Source organism: Ambystoma mexicanum, chromosome 2p (genome assembly GCF_040938575.1).
Source record: "Ambystoma mexicanum isolate Mex_15411 chromosome 2p, UKY_AmexF1_1, whole genome shotgun sequence".
Taxonomy (NCBI): Eukaryota; Metazoa; Chordata; class Amphibia; order Caudata; family Ambystomatidae; genus Ambystoma; species Ambystoma mexicanum.
The window spans coordinates 1,013,074,258-1,013,088,033 of record NC_090923.1 but is presented as its reverse complement, the minus strand read 5'-3'; the positions used below and the strand labels follow the sequence as shown (position 1 = coordinate 1,013,088,033).

General features: G+C 45.4%; 1 protein-coding gene across 4 annotated transcripts in view; it reads right to left on the bottom strand.

Moving 5' to 3' along the window:
• Nucleotides 1-551: 551 nt before the first annotated feature.
• EHBP1L1 (EH domain binding protein 1 like 1) overlaps nt 552-13,776 on the bottom strand; it is a 745,047-nt gene continuing 731,822 nt past the window's right edge. For all 4 annotated transcript variants that reach the window (XM_069644852.1, XM_069644854.1, XM_069644853.1 and 1 more), the window contains 2 exons: nt 12,139-12,253; nt 552-3,497 (listed from right to left, as the gene is read on the bottom strand). In XM_069644852.1, the coding sequence (XP_069500953.1) occupies nt 3,410-3,497; nt 12,139-12,253 (203 nt within the window). In that variant the 3' untranslated portion in view covers nt 552-3,409. The remainder of the gene's footprint in view (nt 3,498-12,138; nt 12,254-13,776) is intronic.

The following is a 13,776-nucleotide window of genomic DNA, read 5'->3' as shown; positions in this document are numbered from 1 at the left end:
GTTCAGCAGGATTTGGTTCCAAAAAGGCTTTAGAGGTTGCTGGTAGCTTCTACACGTTGTGCACATATTGTTCCTAATGAATGACATGCGTTTTAAGGTTTGCGCGTTAGGCAGCACGTTATTAATTGCTTGTTGTCATGCTTTTCAAGGACTTGATACTGAAAAGGATCTGGGCTCAAAAACCAGTTGGTTGTGTAATGTGATGTGGTGGATGCTGCTTGGCTGTGCGTGTGTGCCGAGATCCTGACACAAAAGCCCCAGAGTCAACTTGCATCACCACCAGCCGTTACAGCCACCAGGTTCTTGCACAGCCCCGAAATCTAACTCATATTCACACAGGTCAGGGCAGTTACTTTGTTTTCACATAGGCCGCTACAACCACCTTGTTTTCACAGTGGCAATGGCATCTATTTGTTGCTCAGGTCAACGATGGCAGCCATCTTGCTTTTGTGCAGGCTTTGGCAGCCAACATATTTTCCACATATATCACAAGCACTATCTTGTAAGCACATTCTGTGGCAACTAATTTGTACAAAGGCTGCACCAGCCAATTTTTGTTTTGTCCCACAGATTTATTCAAAATGTTAACTGCATGGAGTGCAAAGACAGCTGTTGGGACGGTGAGGGCGTCCAGTGCATAACAATTTTAAGGCACTTACGTATCTCCTGGTGAAGGTAGTTTGCCCCTCTCGTACCAGCACTTAAAGGCACTATAGAAAGTGAGGTGTCAACTCAGAAGTCGAGCGAGCCCCATGCTCATTCACATTTCTATCACATCCTCCACAAAATTAAAACACAAACACACATGCGCACACACAGAAAAATAAATAGAATGTAGAACAGTGAAGTCTGCAGAACATTTGAAAACCAAAGGCATAGCCGGCAGCTTTTGTCTCTGTCCTTAATGCAGGAGTTCATGGATTGTAGGTATCAATGTCCTGGGCTGACATGACGGTTCTGAAAAGCATCTGGGTTTTGGCAAAAAGTTTATAAGGGACTCTGCCAATACCTGCTGTAACTCTTCCCTGAGCCTCTGGCTTAAATCGGCCATCCCAACAGCATTGCTTGTCTCTCCGAGAGGCAAGGGTAAGTAATACTATCTTCACTTGGTGAAAGTATGGTGGAGCCTTCTCCTTTGTGCATTAGTAGTAGTAGAAAACTGCATTATTCGTCTGTGGATTCCTGGCGCAAGGCAGTGCTCTCATGGTTGTACATGAAAAATACTTTTTCGGGAAACAAAGGAGCCATAGTTCAGATATCGTGAGAAGGGTAAGCCCATGTAAAATATCAGGCCTATGTAGAATGGAGATCAGAACTGTAATGAGGAAAAGTGAGAGGAAGTTCAGGTGTGGAATGAGGATCATAGCTCATACCAAAAATTAGGGTTGGCCGAAATTCTGATTTGTAATGCAGGACGAGTAATGACAGAAGAAAGTGGACGCGTGTGGGAGAAGAGATCTCAGATCTGCCATGATGGACAAAAGACATGCATTACAGGTGGTCTTTGAAGGACCAGAGAGATAAAGAGCAGATCTGTAATGGAGGGATGGAAAAAAAAAACTCAGACCTGCAATGCATAACGTGCTGTGATGTGTATTGAGGTAGAGGAGAAAGGGGGCTCAGAGGCTGGTCAGATCTGCACTGTGCCCTGTGCAAGGGGAAAGATAGAAATAGGTTGCAGCTGTAAAAAGAGACAGGTGAAGGACCTAGATCTGTGATGAGGGTCATATGAGAGGAAGATCGGATCTCTAATGTGGGAGGGGTTAGAAGGGGCACAGATTTGTAATGAGGGCGTGGAGCCAATGAGCCAACCTCTGTAATAACTGACAAGTGAGAGGAATCCTATTTCTGCAATTGAAGCCATGTGCTGGGGAGCTCAGATCCGTAATGAGCGACAGGCGACAGGAATAATGCATTCAATAACAAAAGAGAGAACTACGTGGGACAAAGGGAACTGCAGTGAAGGCACACGGTGTGACAAAACTCAGGGGTGTGATGAGGGACATGTGAGAAGGAGCTCAGATTTATAAGGAAAGGCAGGTGCAATTGACCTCTGAACGATTATGAGGAACAATACCATGGAGGAATACAATACTCAGTTGTCCTAAATGTCACAGCTAAAAAAGAAAGAAAGAAGGATTAAGGTTGTAGATGTTTGCCAGTTCACAATGAGATCAATGGCTCCAAGAATCACCAAAAAAGATGGCAATCCTAAATAATCTCTTGCATACGTTCTGGCGTAGGTTATTTTCAGGTTTTCCCTTTGGTTTGTTCATCCCTCATTCCTTCCATCAGATTCTTCACAGCAGGAGGAGGTGCTATGGTTGTGGGTGTCAATGGTGGCAGTAGGAGGAGGTAGAGTATTCATAGCATGGCTGTTTCGAGAAAGCACACAGAAAGTGATGTTATGTTATGTTTGTGTTGCCTCTGTTTAGTGGAGTTGCAGGTGGTTGGTGGGGTCAGGACCACAGAAGATTGCGTTATGGCTGCCTCTGGTTAATAGTGCAATTCAGCAAGAGAAGATGCAATTACTGCGGGTGTCTTTGATTGGTAGTAAAGTCACATGAAGTTGTGTTATGAATTTGAGCGTCCCTGGTTAGTAGTAGAGCCACAGCAGGTGACCTTGTGTTTGGTTGGTAGGTGTAGGGTGGCAACAGCTTGGTTTATAGCTGCAGTTCCTCTGGTCAGTAAAGCCGAGCAGAAGGATGATGGTTGTTGTTGAGTGGACGAGCAGCAGAAACTGGTGGTAAGGTTGTGGATTCTCTGGTTCGAAGTAGCAGGGTAGGAGGATGGGGTATTGCAGCTGAGGTTGTCTCTTGCTGGTAGGGGTAGACCCGTAGAACGTTGTTCCATGGTGTTAGCCGTCCATAGCTCCTCTGGAAGATAAGGCTCAGCCAAAAGCGGTTTTCAATGTTTGGATTCCCACCGTTTTTCTAGTAGTTACTTGAACGGCTGGATATGGTTATTTTATGACATTGGCTGTCACAGCTCGTCTGATAGGCAGTGGTAGGACACACTGAGGTGTGTTTATGGCTTAGGGTGTCTATTGATCCCCTGGTGTGCTCCTCTGGTGTGTAGGGGCAGAGCCGCAGTAAGAAAGGGTATTGCCGTTTGCTACCTCTCTGTTAGGGAAGGATAGAATGACAGAAGGTATTTTTATGGCTTTGGCTGACTTTTCTGCTGCAGAATAAGGTGACGTAATAGAAATTGAAAGAAGAACAAGACCCCTCTAGTTTGCCCATTTCCCTATCAATCGCAACAACCCAAACCCAGTATGATTGCCTTCATCTCTAGATCATCCTGTGGGTAGGGCCACAGAAAGTGGACTTAAGGCCATCTTCTTTTCAGATTGTCTAGATTCTTCCACTGGAAGTTCTCCGCTGGTGGGAACTGTAAGTGCAAGGCTGCCCTAGCTTATCCGACACTTTTCTTTTTTGTTGTACTTTCTGCGCCTCTGCTCCAGTCCCCGCTCGAGACGTTCATCCTCCTCGATTGCCCTACATCAAAAGAAGAAGAGAGTTAGGTTTTCACATTGAAAGAAGAGGGCTTTGGGCAAGGTGGACCAGAGTCCTGGCAAACAATTACAGTCACACAGAAACGCCCCCACACACACGCAAAAGAAGAGGAATGGAGAAGCAGTGAAGAACCTCATGTGAGATAACTCAACAAAGGATTCGGGCAACTGCAATTACTCTCAGGGTCACCTGAAAAAGACTGTTCCGCTCTTTGAGAAAGACACTTCCCTTTCTGGAAACTCATGCTGCTGCCAGGATTTTTCTTTTCATTTAAGTGAAAAAAAGACCCATTTTCAGTATACAAATCACATTCTATGCTACTCAAAGTCAAAAGGGTTGGCATGTACTTAGATGATACAAGTACAGACTTTGTAATCAAATCTGGAAGCATAAAAGGTGTTCTAATTCATGTTTAAAAGAAAACTTCGGTACTTAAACTTTATTTGGCCGCAGGCCATACTTTTTTCTCCATTCAACCATCAGGTCCCTCTCAGTATAGGGGACACAAACACCTGGACAATGGCATTAGAAAGAGGTGATAAGATCATGAGGGTATAAGCTAATACAAAAATGTGTGTATGCACCATTTTAAACTCATTTTGAGGAGCCAACAACCACCAAAACTGTCCAGATCTAGGAATCCGAGGTTGCTATGGTAATTAAGGGGGTCCTCTGAGTCTCGTGTGAGCTTACGGGCGTTACAGATAGGCAGCTCAGAGAAAATGTAGATTGTTTCCTCATTTTTACATTACTTCATAATGGATAACCTTGGTTCAGAAGAATATGTTGGGCCTCATTACAAATACGGCAGTGTAGTAAAAACAGTAGTATGCCGGAGTTACTCCATTACCACTGTGTTACTACCACATTACCGCACCACCATACTGTAGGTTTGGTAATAAGATGAAGGATTTTCCTCCAGCAAAATCAGTAATTTAGCTGAAATCCCCATGGACCCCAATTGACTCCAAAAATGGGACTTACATCACCCTATCACTACTTGTAATCCCGTGGTTAATCCACGGACCAAGTGGAAGTATCAGAAAATCAGTTTGGCTGTATTTTGGCAGATTTACTGCTGCAATACCGCCAAACTCCTAATGAAGCTGTTTTTCTCTTCTGCAAAGTCTTTAACTTTGAAATTCCCAGCCAAACTTTGAATCATTCTTGTAGCGGAAAATGCCATTATCTCCTGTGGTGCTGTGTGGCTGCTACGTGACACCCACACCGGGTGACAGAACCCAGGTATAAATGGCGATGGCGATGCCTTCCGTGAGCCCAACAGTTCCTTGGATACTTCCTGTCAATGGTGACTGAGGAAGGGGTGGACAATCCAGAATCTGCAGTGAAGACAAAAGATCCTTGTGCCGGCACTTGCTGCAGTCCCTAGATCCATAAAGACGAGTCACGCCGCATTGACCATCTGCCAAGCAGACTACCATAGCCCATGTGACTGCCAAGAAGTATACAGATGCCCCAGAAATCCCCACGTGAATCATGCCAAGCACCCCTCCTGACTATTTAGACTGCACACTGCATCGGCAGCATTTGACACTGTCGACCACTCTCTCGTGCTGTCTTATTTCTCTTTCTTTAGGTTTTAAAAGCACTGTTCTTCACTGGTTTTGTTCCTATCGTTCTATTCACAGTTGTTCTGTTTCCTGGGCTGGTCACACTTCCTCTACGTTCCCTCTTCAAGATGATGTACCTCAGACCTCTGTCTTGGGCCCCCTTCTCTATTCTTTTCATACAATTCCTCTTGCATCTATCGTCACGTTTATGCTGATGATTCACAACTTTTCCTATCCTTTGCTTCTTTCACTCCATCTGTTCATGGTACTATTACCTCTTGTCTCCAGGCCATTCAGTCTTTGGATGCCCGATCATTTTCTCCACCTTAATCCCTCCAAGAACTAGTTTATTTTCTTTCCTGCTGCTACTACTACCTCCTCTCCTCTTCCTCCTCCTTCTTTCTCTTTTCCCCGACTCCCTTCCCATCTCGCTGTCTGCCCGTAATCTTGGTGTATATATTGATTCTTCTCCCACCTTCTTTTCACAGATCGCTGCCCTTTCTCATTCTTGTAATTTTCACCTCTTTAATATTTGGAAAGCCAGACTGTCGCTCTCATTTCATGCCACCAAGATACTAGTGTCTTCTCTTATTTTTTCTCGGCTTTTCTACTGCTCGAATCTTCTTTCTGGTCTTCCTGCTACTCATCTCAGTCCACTCCAATCTGTCTATCACTTGTCTATATGACCCCGTAATCCCCACATGGATGAAGCCAATTGCTCCACCAGACTATCAAGATCCCACCCTGCACCAAGCAATTTGAGGTATAGGATCCTCCATTGGCCCTGGGCCACATTTTCTTGGAGGTCTTGTAGTCACATTGTCACTGTTAGGTTGGGCTGGCATAGCCTAGCAAATAAGCAGTATGCAATGGGTTTTGCCTGTTGGCCTGTTCGCCAGGCTCACCCTCCGCCCTTCATTCTTTACTTTAACCCATGTACCTCATTTTCATTGAAGACCTCAACAACTGGCCATAACTCAGCAAAAGGTAAGACTGCCTTCTTTGTTCACTGCCCATCTGATCTGTTCACCATAGCTAGACCTTTAACAATGACCACTTCAAGGCTACTGTTCTCTTTTGCACTGTCAACACTTGGCCACTTTGCAATTGTGTGTGCTTTAGGGCTTTTAAGTATTTGCATAGGTGCTACCAATCCACAGTATACCTGTATTGCCCCCTACTAGATCACTTCATAAATGTCATGCTAAGCCTCACCAGTACCCCACTTGTGGGATTACCTATCACACGCAGCCTTAACTACTGATGGCCCTGATGCTTACTTAAATCAACCCACTTCCACCATGCACCCATGCATTCTAACTCTCCTTTTCACACCTTGTTCTCCTATCCCCAAAGGGATTTTATGCATACCCTAGAGTTATCTGAACCCCCAACTCACCACATCCTCCATTCGCACTGCTTTCCTGTTATTCACCTCTATCACAAAAGACACACTACCCAATCCCCTCACACACTCATCATTCACGCCTATCGCATCTATCCTACGCTAGTCCTACTTTGAGACCCTCCTCTCTCCCCTTCCCCTTGCTGTCTCAGTCTTACCTCCCTCTTGGGTTCTGTACGGACAGATTCTCTGCAACAAGTCTTCCTTTATCACTAATTACTTTGACTCTTATCGCCCACACCTATCCATCACGACCATTACTGAAACCTGGATCTTCCCCCACCACACTGCCACACTCACTGCTCTGCACATGGACGATGACTTTAACTTCTTTCCCTGAATCAAACACGTGGGTGGGGTTGCCCCCATGATCAGCTAGCCTTTGGCCCCTCTGACTTTACCTCCTCATCTTTGAGCATAATGCTTTCCAACTCCTAGCTGCTAGTTCCCTCATTATTCTCATCATTTTCCACACCCAGACTTTCTAAACTCTTTAATCCCTGACCCTGATCCCCTTGTTGACTCCCTTCCCACTGTAGCCCCTATTGTCCCAACCAACAATTACAGCCTCCCTAATGTCTCCTGTGACCTCGGCTTTGAAAATAATTCTAACTGGTGAATCAAAGTAATGAGCAGTACCACCACTGGGTGGGACAGCACTACTCCAGCAATCCACAAGCAGTAGTAGCCATAGTATATCCTCAACTACAACAACAGCTACTGTAACCATAATACAATCAATTGCCCACTTGCCTCTTGCTTTCGGACTTTAAGTGATAATGAAAAAAGCACACAGGCAGGACCTATGAAGTGAGTGCCCTCAGGAGGGGAAACGACTCAGGTCTCCCGCCAAACCCAGAGGCAAAATAACATCAGCTCTCTGATCGGAGAGAGCAAAAAAAGATGCCCCTAAGGGGGCACAAAGGAGGATTACAGGGTATTTTCAATATCCCTCTACGAATTCACCTTGCCCTCTCTATTTTCTCTACCAAACCTGCGTAGTCCTTTTCACCCCGTGGGCATGCCAGGAGTGATAGAGGGTGTGACAGACGGGGCTATAGCTGCTGTCATTGACTCTGCGGATAACCTAGATCACAGTCTGCCATCAATTGACAACAATGGATCCCTTCCGCGCATAAGTGAGAACCCAAGGCGGTATTCATTGACCGCTGACAGCCTCAGCCATGACAACCCCCTCGATGACAACTGGTGCTAGTATAGTATTGACTTCTATTACAGTGGCCACAAATTCAAACCAGGAGGTTCCCTACACCGATGGGTGTCTTGCGGTCATGGGAACATCCCCGACATCTCCGATGACCCTGTGTGGGACTGCTAATATCCAAGCAGATGACCTATCACTCGGCGCAACGTCCTTTATTTTGGCTAAAATTGAGGGCTTATTTCTTCTCTGCCCAAAGATGACAGTGGACCAGCAATCTATTAAACATACACTTGTAAAGGTGGCAGAAGCCACTATGACCAATAGACAATGCAACAGCCAGCCCAACAATCCTGTGCTCCAGGCTCTACCTGGCGACGGGGGTAACAGGGGCACAATGGGGGGAACATGTTTGTCTCAGCGTGATCCCAATGGAAATCCCTTCCCCTGTTCTCTTAAGAGCGTAGTCCCCCATCTCGATAGGGCAATCCGATTAAATCTCTGCCCCTCGAATGACTTCCTGCATATTGAGGATGCTACAGAGGAAGATGCGATCAAGACCCTAAGAGTGAACAGTTGATGTGTGCTGGTGTTCCCTGCGGGCAACCACGGCAACAGGCCCACGGCCCAGCCTCAACTATTTGGACGACGACTTGGATACCCCACCACACAAGGTGGAATCCTTGATGGTATTGCATGGGGTGCCACAAAGACAGACCCAGACACCTCTCCCTCACTGTGATCCTCCTCCTCTGAGCTTTCATCATAGGTCTATCACAATGGCCCAAGGGGATGGAACAGTGAGGCAGGTGGTCCTTCAAGGCCGCGAACAACTCAGTTCCCTCACCTTAATTTAAACCCTCCAAGTAACCAGCAGACCCGAAGCACCATACAGCAAGGATGTGGGACTAATCTGGACGCAGATGGTGCAATGTTTTTGCCAAGGCCTCAACCCCTCTCTACAGAGGGTAATTCCCAAAACTTACCTAGCATAAACTAGAATCTACAGCCCTACAAGGAGCGTCCAATTGGAGTCCACAAAAACCACAATGAGGCACAAGTAAACTCTTTGCTCTCCAGATCAGTGAGTCTTGAGCAATTCGAACCAAGACCCGATCACATTTTTGAACCGCTCCCCACTGGTATCTATATGGGGGACTTTCCACAGCTATCTTCAATTCGTAGTAGAGACATAGCCCGAATTGAACTACCTAAGTGCAACAGCGCCCAGGATTGGGCTCTAATTGAACTAGTCTCATCAGTGGTAGTCTCACTATTAACTACATGCGCAGGGACCCTACTGTCTATGGGCTTTGTCCTTTCAATCTGCCAAATGCGGCCCTCAAATCATCACCCCGTGCCAATGTTAGCCCACAATGAATAACCTTAAGTTATTTTCTGAGAGCTGGCAGATGGGTAAATGAAAATAAGCATCCTGGAGGTCAAATGTCACTAGCGAGTTGCCCTGTGTTAGTGTGCCTAGAATCTTGAACTTTCCCCTTTTATTAATTTTTTTAGGGCCTTCGGTCTTAAAAGGGCCTCTACTTCAATGGTTCTCTTAAGTTGTTCTCCTTTGGGCAATATTTCCATTGCACTTCTTTGGAGCATTTGATAGACGGCCAAGAGCAACTCTGCTTTGTATTTGCTCTTGTGGCTGCACCTGTGTTGGGAAATCTGGTGGGTCAGGAAGGGAGTAGTTTCTTACCTGTAACTCCATTTCTCCAGCGTTGGTATCTTTCATGGATTCACATGCTTAGAATATTCCTTGTCGTCTAAGCATGTGAATCCATGAAAGATCCAATGCTGGAGAAGGGAGTAGTTTCTTACCTGTAACTCCATTTCTCCAGCGTTGGTATCTTTCATGGATTCACATGCTTAGAATATTCCCTGTCGTCTAAGCATGTGAATCCATGAAAGATCCAATGCTGGAGAAGGGAGTAGTTTCTTACCTGTAACTCCATTTCTCCAGCGTTGGTATCTTTACCCTTGGCTTGGGTTCCCAGCCTGACGACGGGGAATATTCTAAGCATGTGAATCCATGAAATATCCAATGCTGGAGAATGGTAGACTGTATACCGTTTCTACAATTTGAGTGACCCCCAACTCCATGGTCACAGTCCTTTAGCTCTCAACAAAGTTTACCAGCCTGCCCTCCACAGGCATTTGTTGTTGTAAAGGCACATCAAAGTGGCTTTCCTTAGGCAGTCATCTTCTGGGATGCCACTGGATGAGTAGGCTGTCTCCTTCTGATCACCTGTTCCTCATTTTTGTGAAGGACTGTCCCTTAACTTGGACCACAATGCTAAACGTTGCCTCTGCACTCTGGCAGGAGTTTGGCTTGTGTGGTGTGCCCTAAAAAACAGTTTCATAGTGCCGGACAAGCCCAAGGACTCTGCTGTCTGCCTCAGCTTTTTGAACTCCTCCCAAATATAGACAACCTAGTTAACAAATAGTGTTTCCCCCTTGAAAAGGAACGTTCATAATCACGAGTGTTGTTTGGGGGAAAAACAGAAAGCCTCAACCAGCAATGGCATCTGAACCCATCAGACAATGTCATGCCTATTGCTATTAAATACACTATATCATTAAGCATGAAAGATATGTTTAGAAGGCTCAAAGCCACCTGATAATAACTTCTTTATTGTCTTGTGACTCTCCAGAGGCATGTGGCTAAGCTTCTTCTCAACCACCTGCCACAAGGTGTACTGATATCGGCCCAACTTGGTGGCCACATTGACTGATCGTTAAGTCAACGGTCCAGAAGTGAATACTTAATATGCTGTGTTGTCAATCCTTTTTTACTCTCTGTCAGGGGGTAATGCGGGAACACAGGTGTTCTCCCCTTGGAATTAGTGTCATGTCCCACAGGGAATCTTCAAGAGGGTGGCCAAACAAAGTGGAAATATCCCTTAACAGTCTATACTTCTTCAACATTATCCTGTTCAAATATGTGACCTATGTTCTCTTTTATCAAGACGTCCATAATCAGATCTTTGAAGCATTTGCCGAATTGCAAGAAGGACTGATCTTCCGTAGGTCACTTCTGAAAGACAAGAGAATTGCTCACTGAGTCCCACTGTTTCATGCACTTTGATGTGAAGACACTTGCTTGTCCGTCCCAATGTGGACATGCAGAATGGAAATTCCACATTCAGAGATTAATGGCACCTGTTGATTCAGCATTATTCCTGGGTAGGTGTCCAATCCACTTGTGACTTGCAAGTCTTGCTGTACCTCAGCCTCCACATACTCTTGTATGCTCTTAGCCCCACAAATGTTTCTTGTTATTGAAAAGTGATTCTCCCAGACAAATATATCAGATTTAGGATATGAAGCCAAGAAATAATCCACCATCTTACTTACTGCTATGTTTGGGTTCCCCACTTTGAAGCCCTTAGCCTCTGTGGCACCTTCTGAAAAGTGACTGATGCCCTGTGGCATGAGGTCTGGCAGCTCTGATGCCTTGGAGTCTGGCGAACCACCATGGATCAGCTAGTCTGTCACCTTGACCTCCAGCCTATCAACTGGCACATTAAGAGCCCCTGAAGCTCTTGGCATGACCCAACCTTGTAGAGCCAGCTTTCTGGATCCATGCTGCAGAGCAGGCACAGTAGGAGTAGCAATCAGTAGCTTCACTGATCCCATGAGGCTGGTCAATTTGGACTTGGACATTGAAATCTTGCACTCACTGGAGTATCTGCCCTTCAACGCCAGGGGGTGACACGCTTCAGAATTTTTGCTATTCTGATTTACCCCTCAGATTTCACATACAGAGAGTATGGGTGTCTCTCTTAGACATCTATCTGGATCACGTGACATAAGCCTTAATCCCTGAAACATTTTTACTCATTTTGAAGTTACTTTAGAGTAACTAATCACATTTGCAAAACCAAAAGACAAAATATGAAAGAAATTAAACATAGTGTGACATTTTTAACCCATGGTTTTAACCGTGACCCTAGATCAGCAAGCACCTTATGGCGTAGGAAAAGGAACTTTTGGGGTAGGGCTACTTGCACCATTTATAACTGACTGGGGATATGTCACTTCCGGTGTGCATCCGGTGATACCCAGGCAGTGGCGCGAGCATAAGTAGCATGTTCGGGTGTGGTGCAAGCATATTAAAAGGTTTCAAAGGTCCCAACTTGTTGACTGGCCGATTCATGAATAAAGCATCTGCAGTGAGGTTATTTCCCATGAGGAGTAAAGTGTTCTTATATGTGACTAGCATCGTTGTTTTGTGAGTCAGGATTTTCTTTTAAAGAAGTGTTAGCTTCAATGGCTTGCATTTTAGGTAGGTTCTTACAGGAGAGGCAGTGCTGAGGTTGCAGGGGGTGCTGAAGGTAGGTCGCATAATTAAGGGTCTTTTAGGGGAAGTGCACGTGTGTGCGTTTGTGTGGGATTGAAGTACACTGGCAAAGCAGCGCGTGTGTCCTAGTACTGGAGCAAGTGGAGGTGCTTCTACTTGTGAGCTACAGGACGTACCGTCTCTCTTTGATATCCAGGTCCCGCACAAGCTCGTCCCTCTGGTTGACTAGGGACACAAGCTCCTCCAGTAGCAGCTGTTCCCGTCTCTGCTGGGCTTCTGTCTTCAGCCAGTCTGAAAGGAACAGACATCAGAATTACCAGCAAAAGGCATTTCATCAACACCCCATATCTAACCATTCCACTTTGTGGCCACCCTTATCCCACCTTATTCTGTGGCTTCACTGAGGTAGTCAGAACCAACTATGCCTGTTAGTGAAAGACACATCCTGTGTCAAAAGGTAATTTTGGCTACAGCATTCCCAGAATTGCTACTTACTTAGCCTCTTCCTATGGAAATTCACTCCACACCCAAGCTGTTGTTTTGCAAATATGGCTGTTCTTTTTTGAATACATAGGAGACATGATCAACAGGCCAAATTGCTGAACCTTGGAGTCTGAAAATTTGTGTTTTAGGTCCAGCTTCAATACTTCTGGGCACATCACACTGTATGCCAGTGATGTAAACTAAAAGTATGAAGCAAGTAAGTATTCATAATGTACTGTCGAGTGAGTTGTATGGAATAGGCTCAATTATGTTTGCCCATCTCCCTCTTGTTTACATTCAGGTTTCTGCAACCACTTCTAAACAGGACCCACACACCAAGCTATTCACAGTAAAGTTATTTATTTTCAAATGTAATTTTTATTGAGGTTTTTCACATAACAAAATTCAGAAAAGAATACAATAACATTAAGAAAGGGATACACATACTCTGGTGTTGCATGGAAGATTGAGGAAAGGGGCAGAAGCCGGTGGTTTGGGTTGATTACTGCAAATCCTTTTGGTCGTTGGAGATTTGAGCACAATTAAAATTTTTGACAGGAAGATTTTGCTGCATATATATGTGGGAGAGACCCCACGCAGAACTGCCCTTAACCCGTTTACATTCATTATATCCCTATACCCACCCCCCACTTATATATGTGGTAAAATGCACAAAATGCATTGGGACTTATTCCTCAACGCCCAAATTGCACGTGCATTAATCAACTCATCCCAAGCCGGCCATGAGTCCTTCCCTGGGGAAGTGATGGTTGGGGAGTAGTTCATTGTGAAGATAAGTTCATAACCTGTCCCCACTTCTCAGGGGCTTCGTTCACTTCTGGGGATGTATAATAGTCTCTTGATGCTGGCTTGGTACAGGATTAGTGTAGGTCTCGGGTGGGTCCCAAAGGGGGACCAGTCTGGTGGGGCATTGCTTGTCTTAAGCTTGGTAATTGAGCCCTTCGTTCTGAGTCCCCAGTGGATGCACCAGAGCCCACGTTTATTACATGGTTAGGTTAGTTTTCTCCTGCTTTATGTCCCAGAGTACTATCGTAAGACAAGTTGATAATGAATAAACCATTAGTATGGTATCTGCTTGCTATGAGGGGGGGGGTGTATCATAGATTGGGTAGATCACTGTTCCCCTGATGATGATGAGGCAGGGCTTGTGAGTGGGGGGGTGAGGGATATCGCATAGGTGCCGCTCCACCCCTGAAGCCTTCATTTGTACTGTGCCTAGGGATCTTCACTCTTCTGCTGTCGGCTATAAGTTGTAGTCTAGAAAGTGCTCCCAATGTTTCTGCGTCATTAAGGTGGTAGATCAGTCGCTA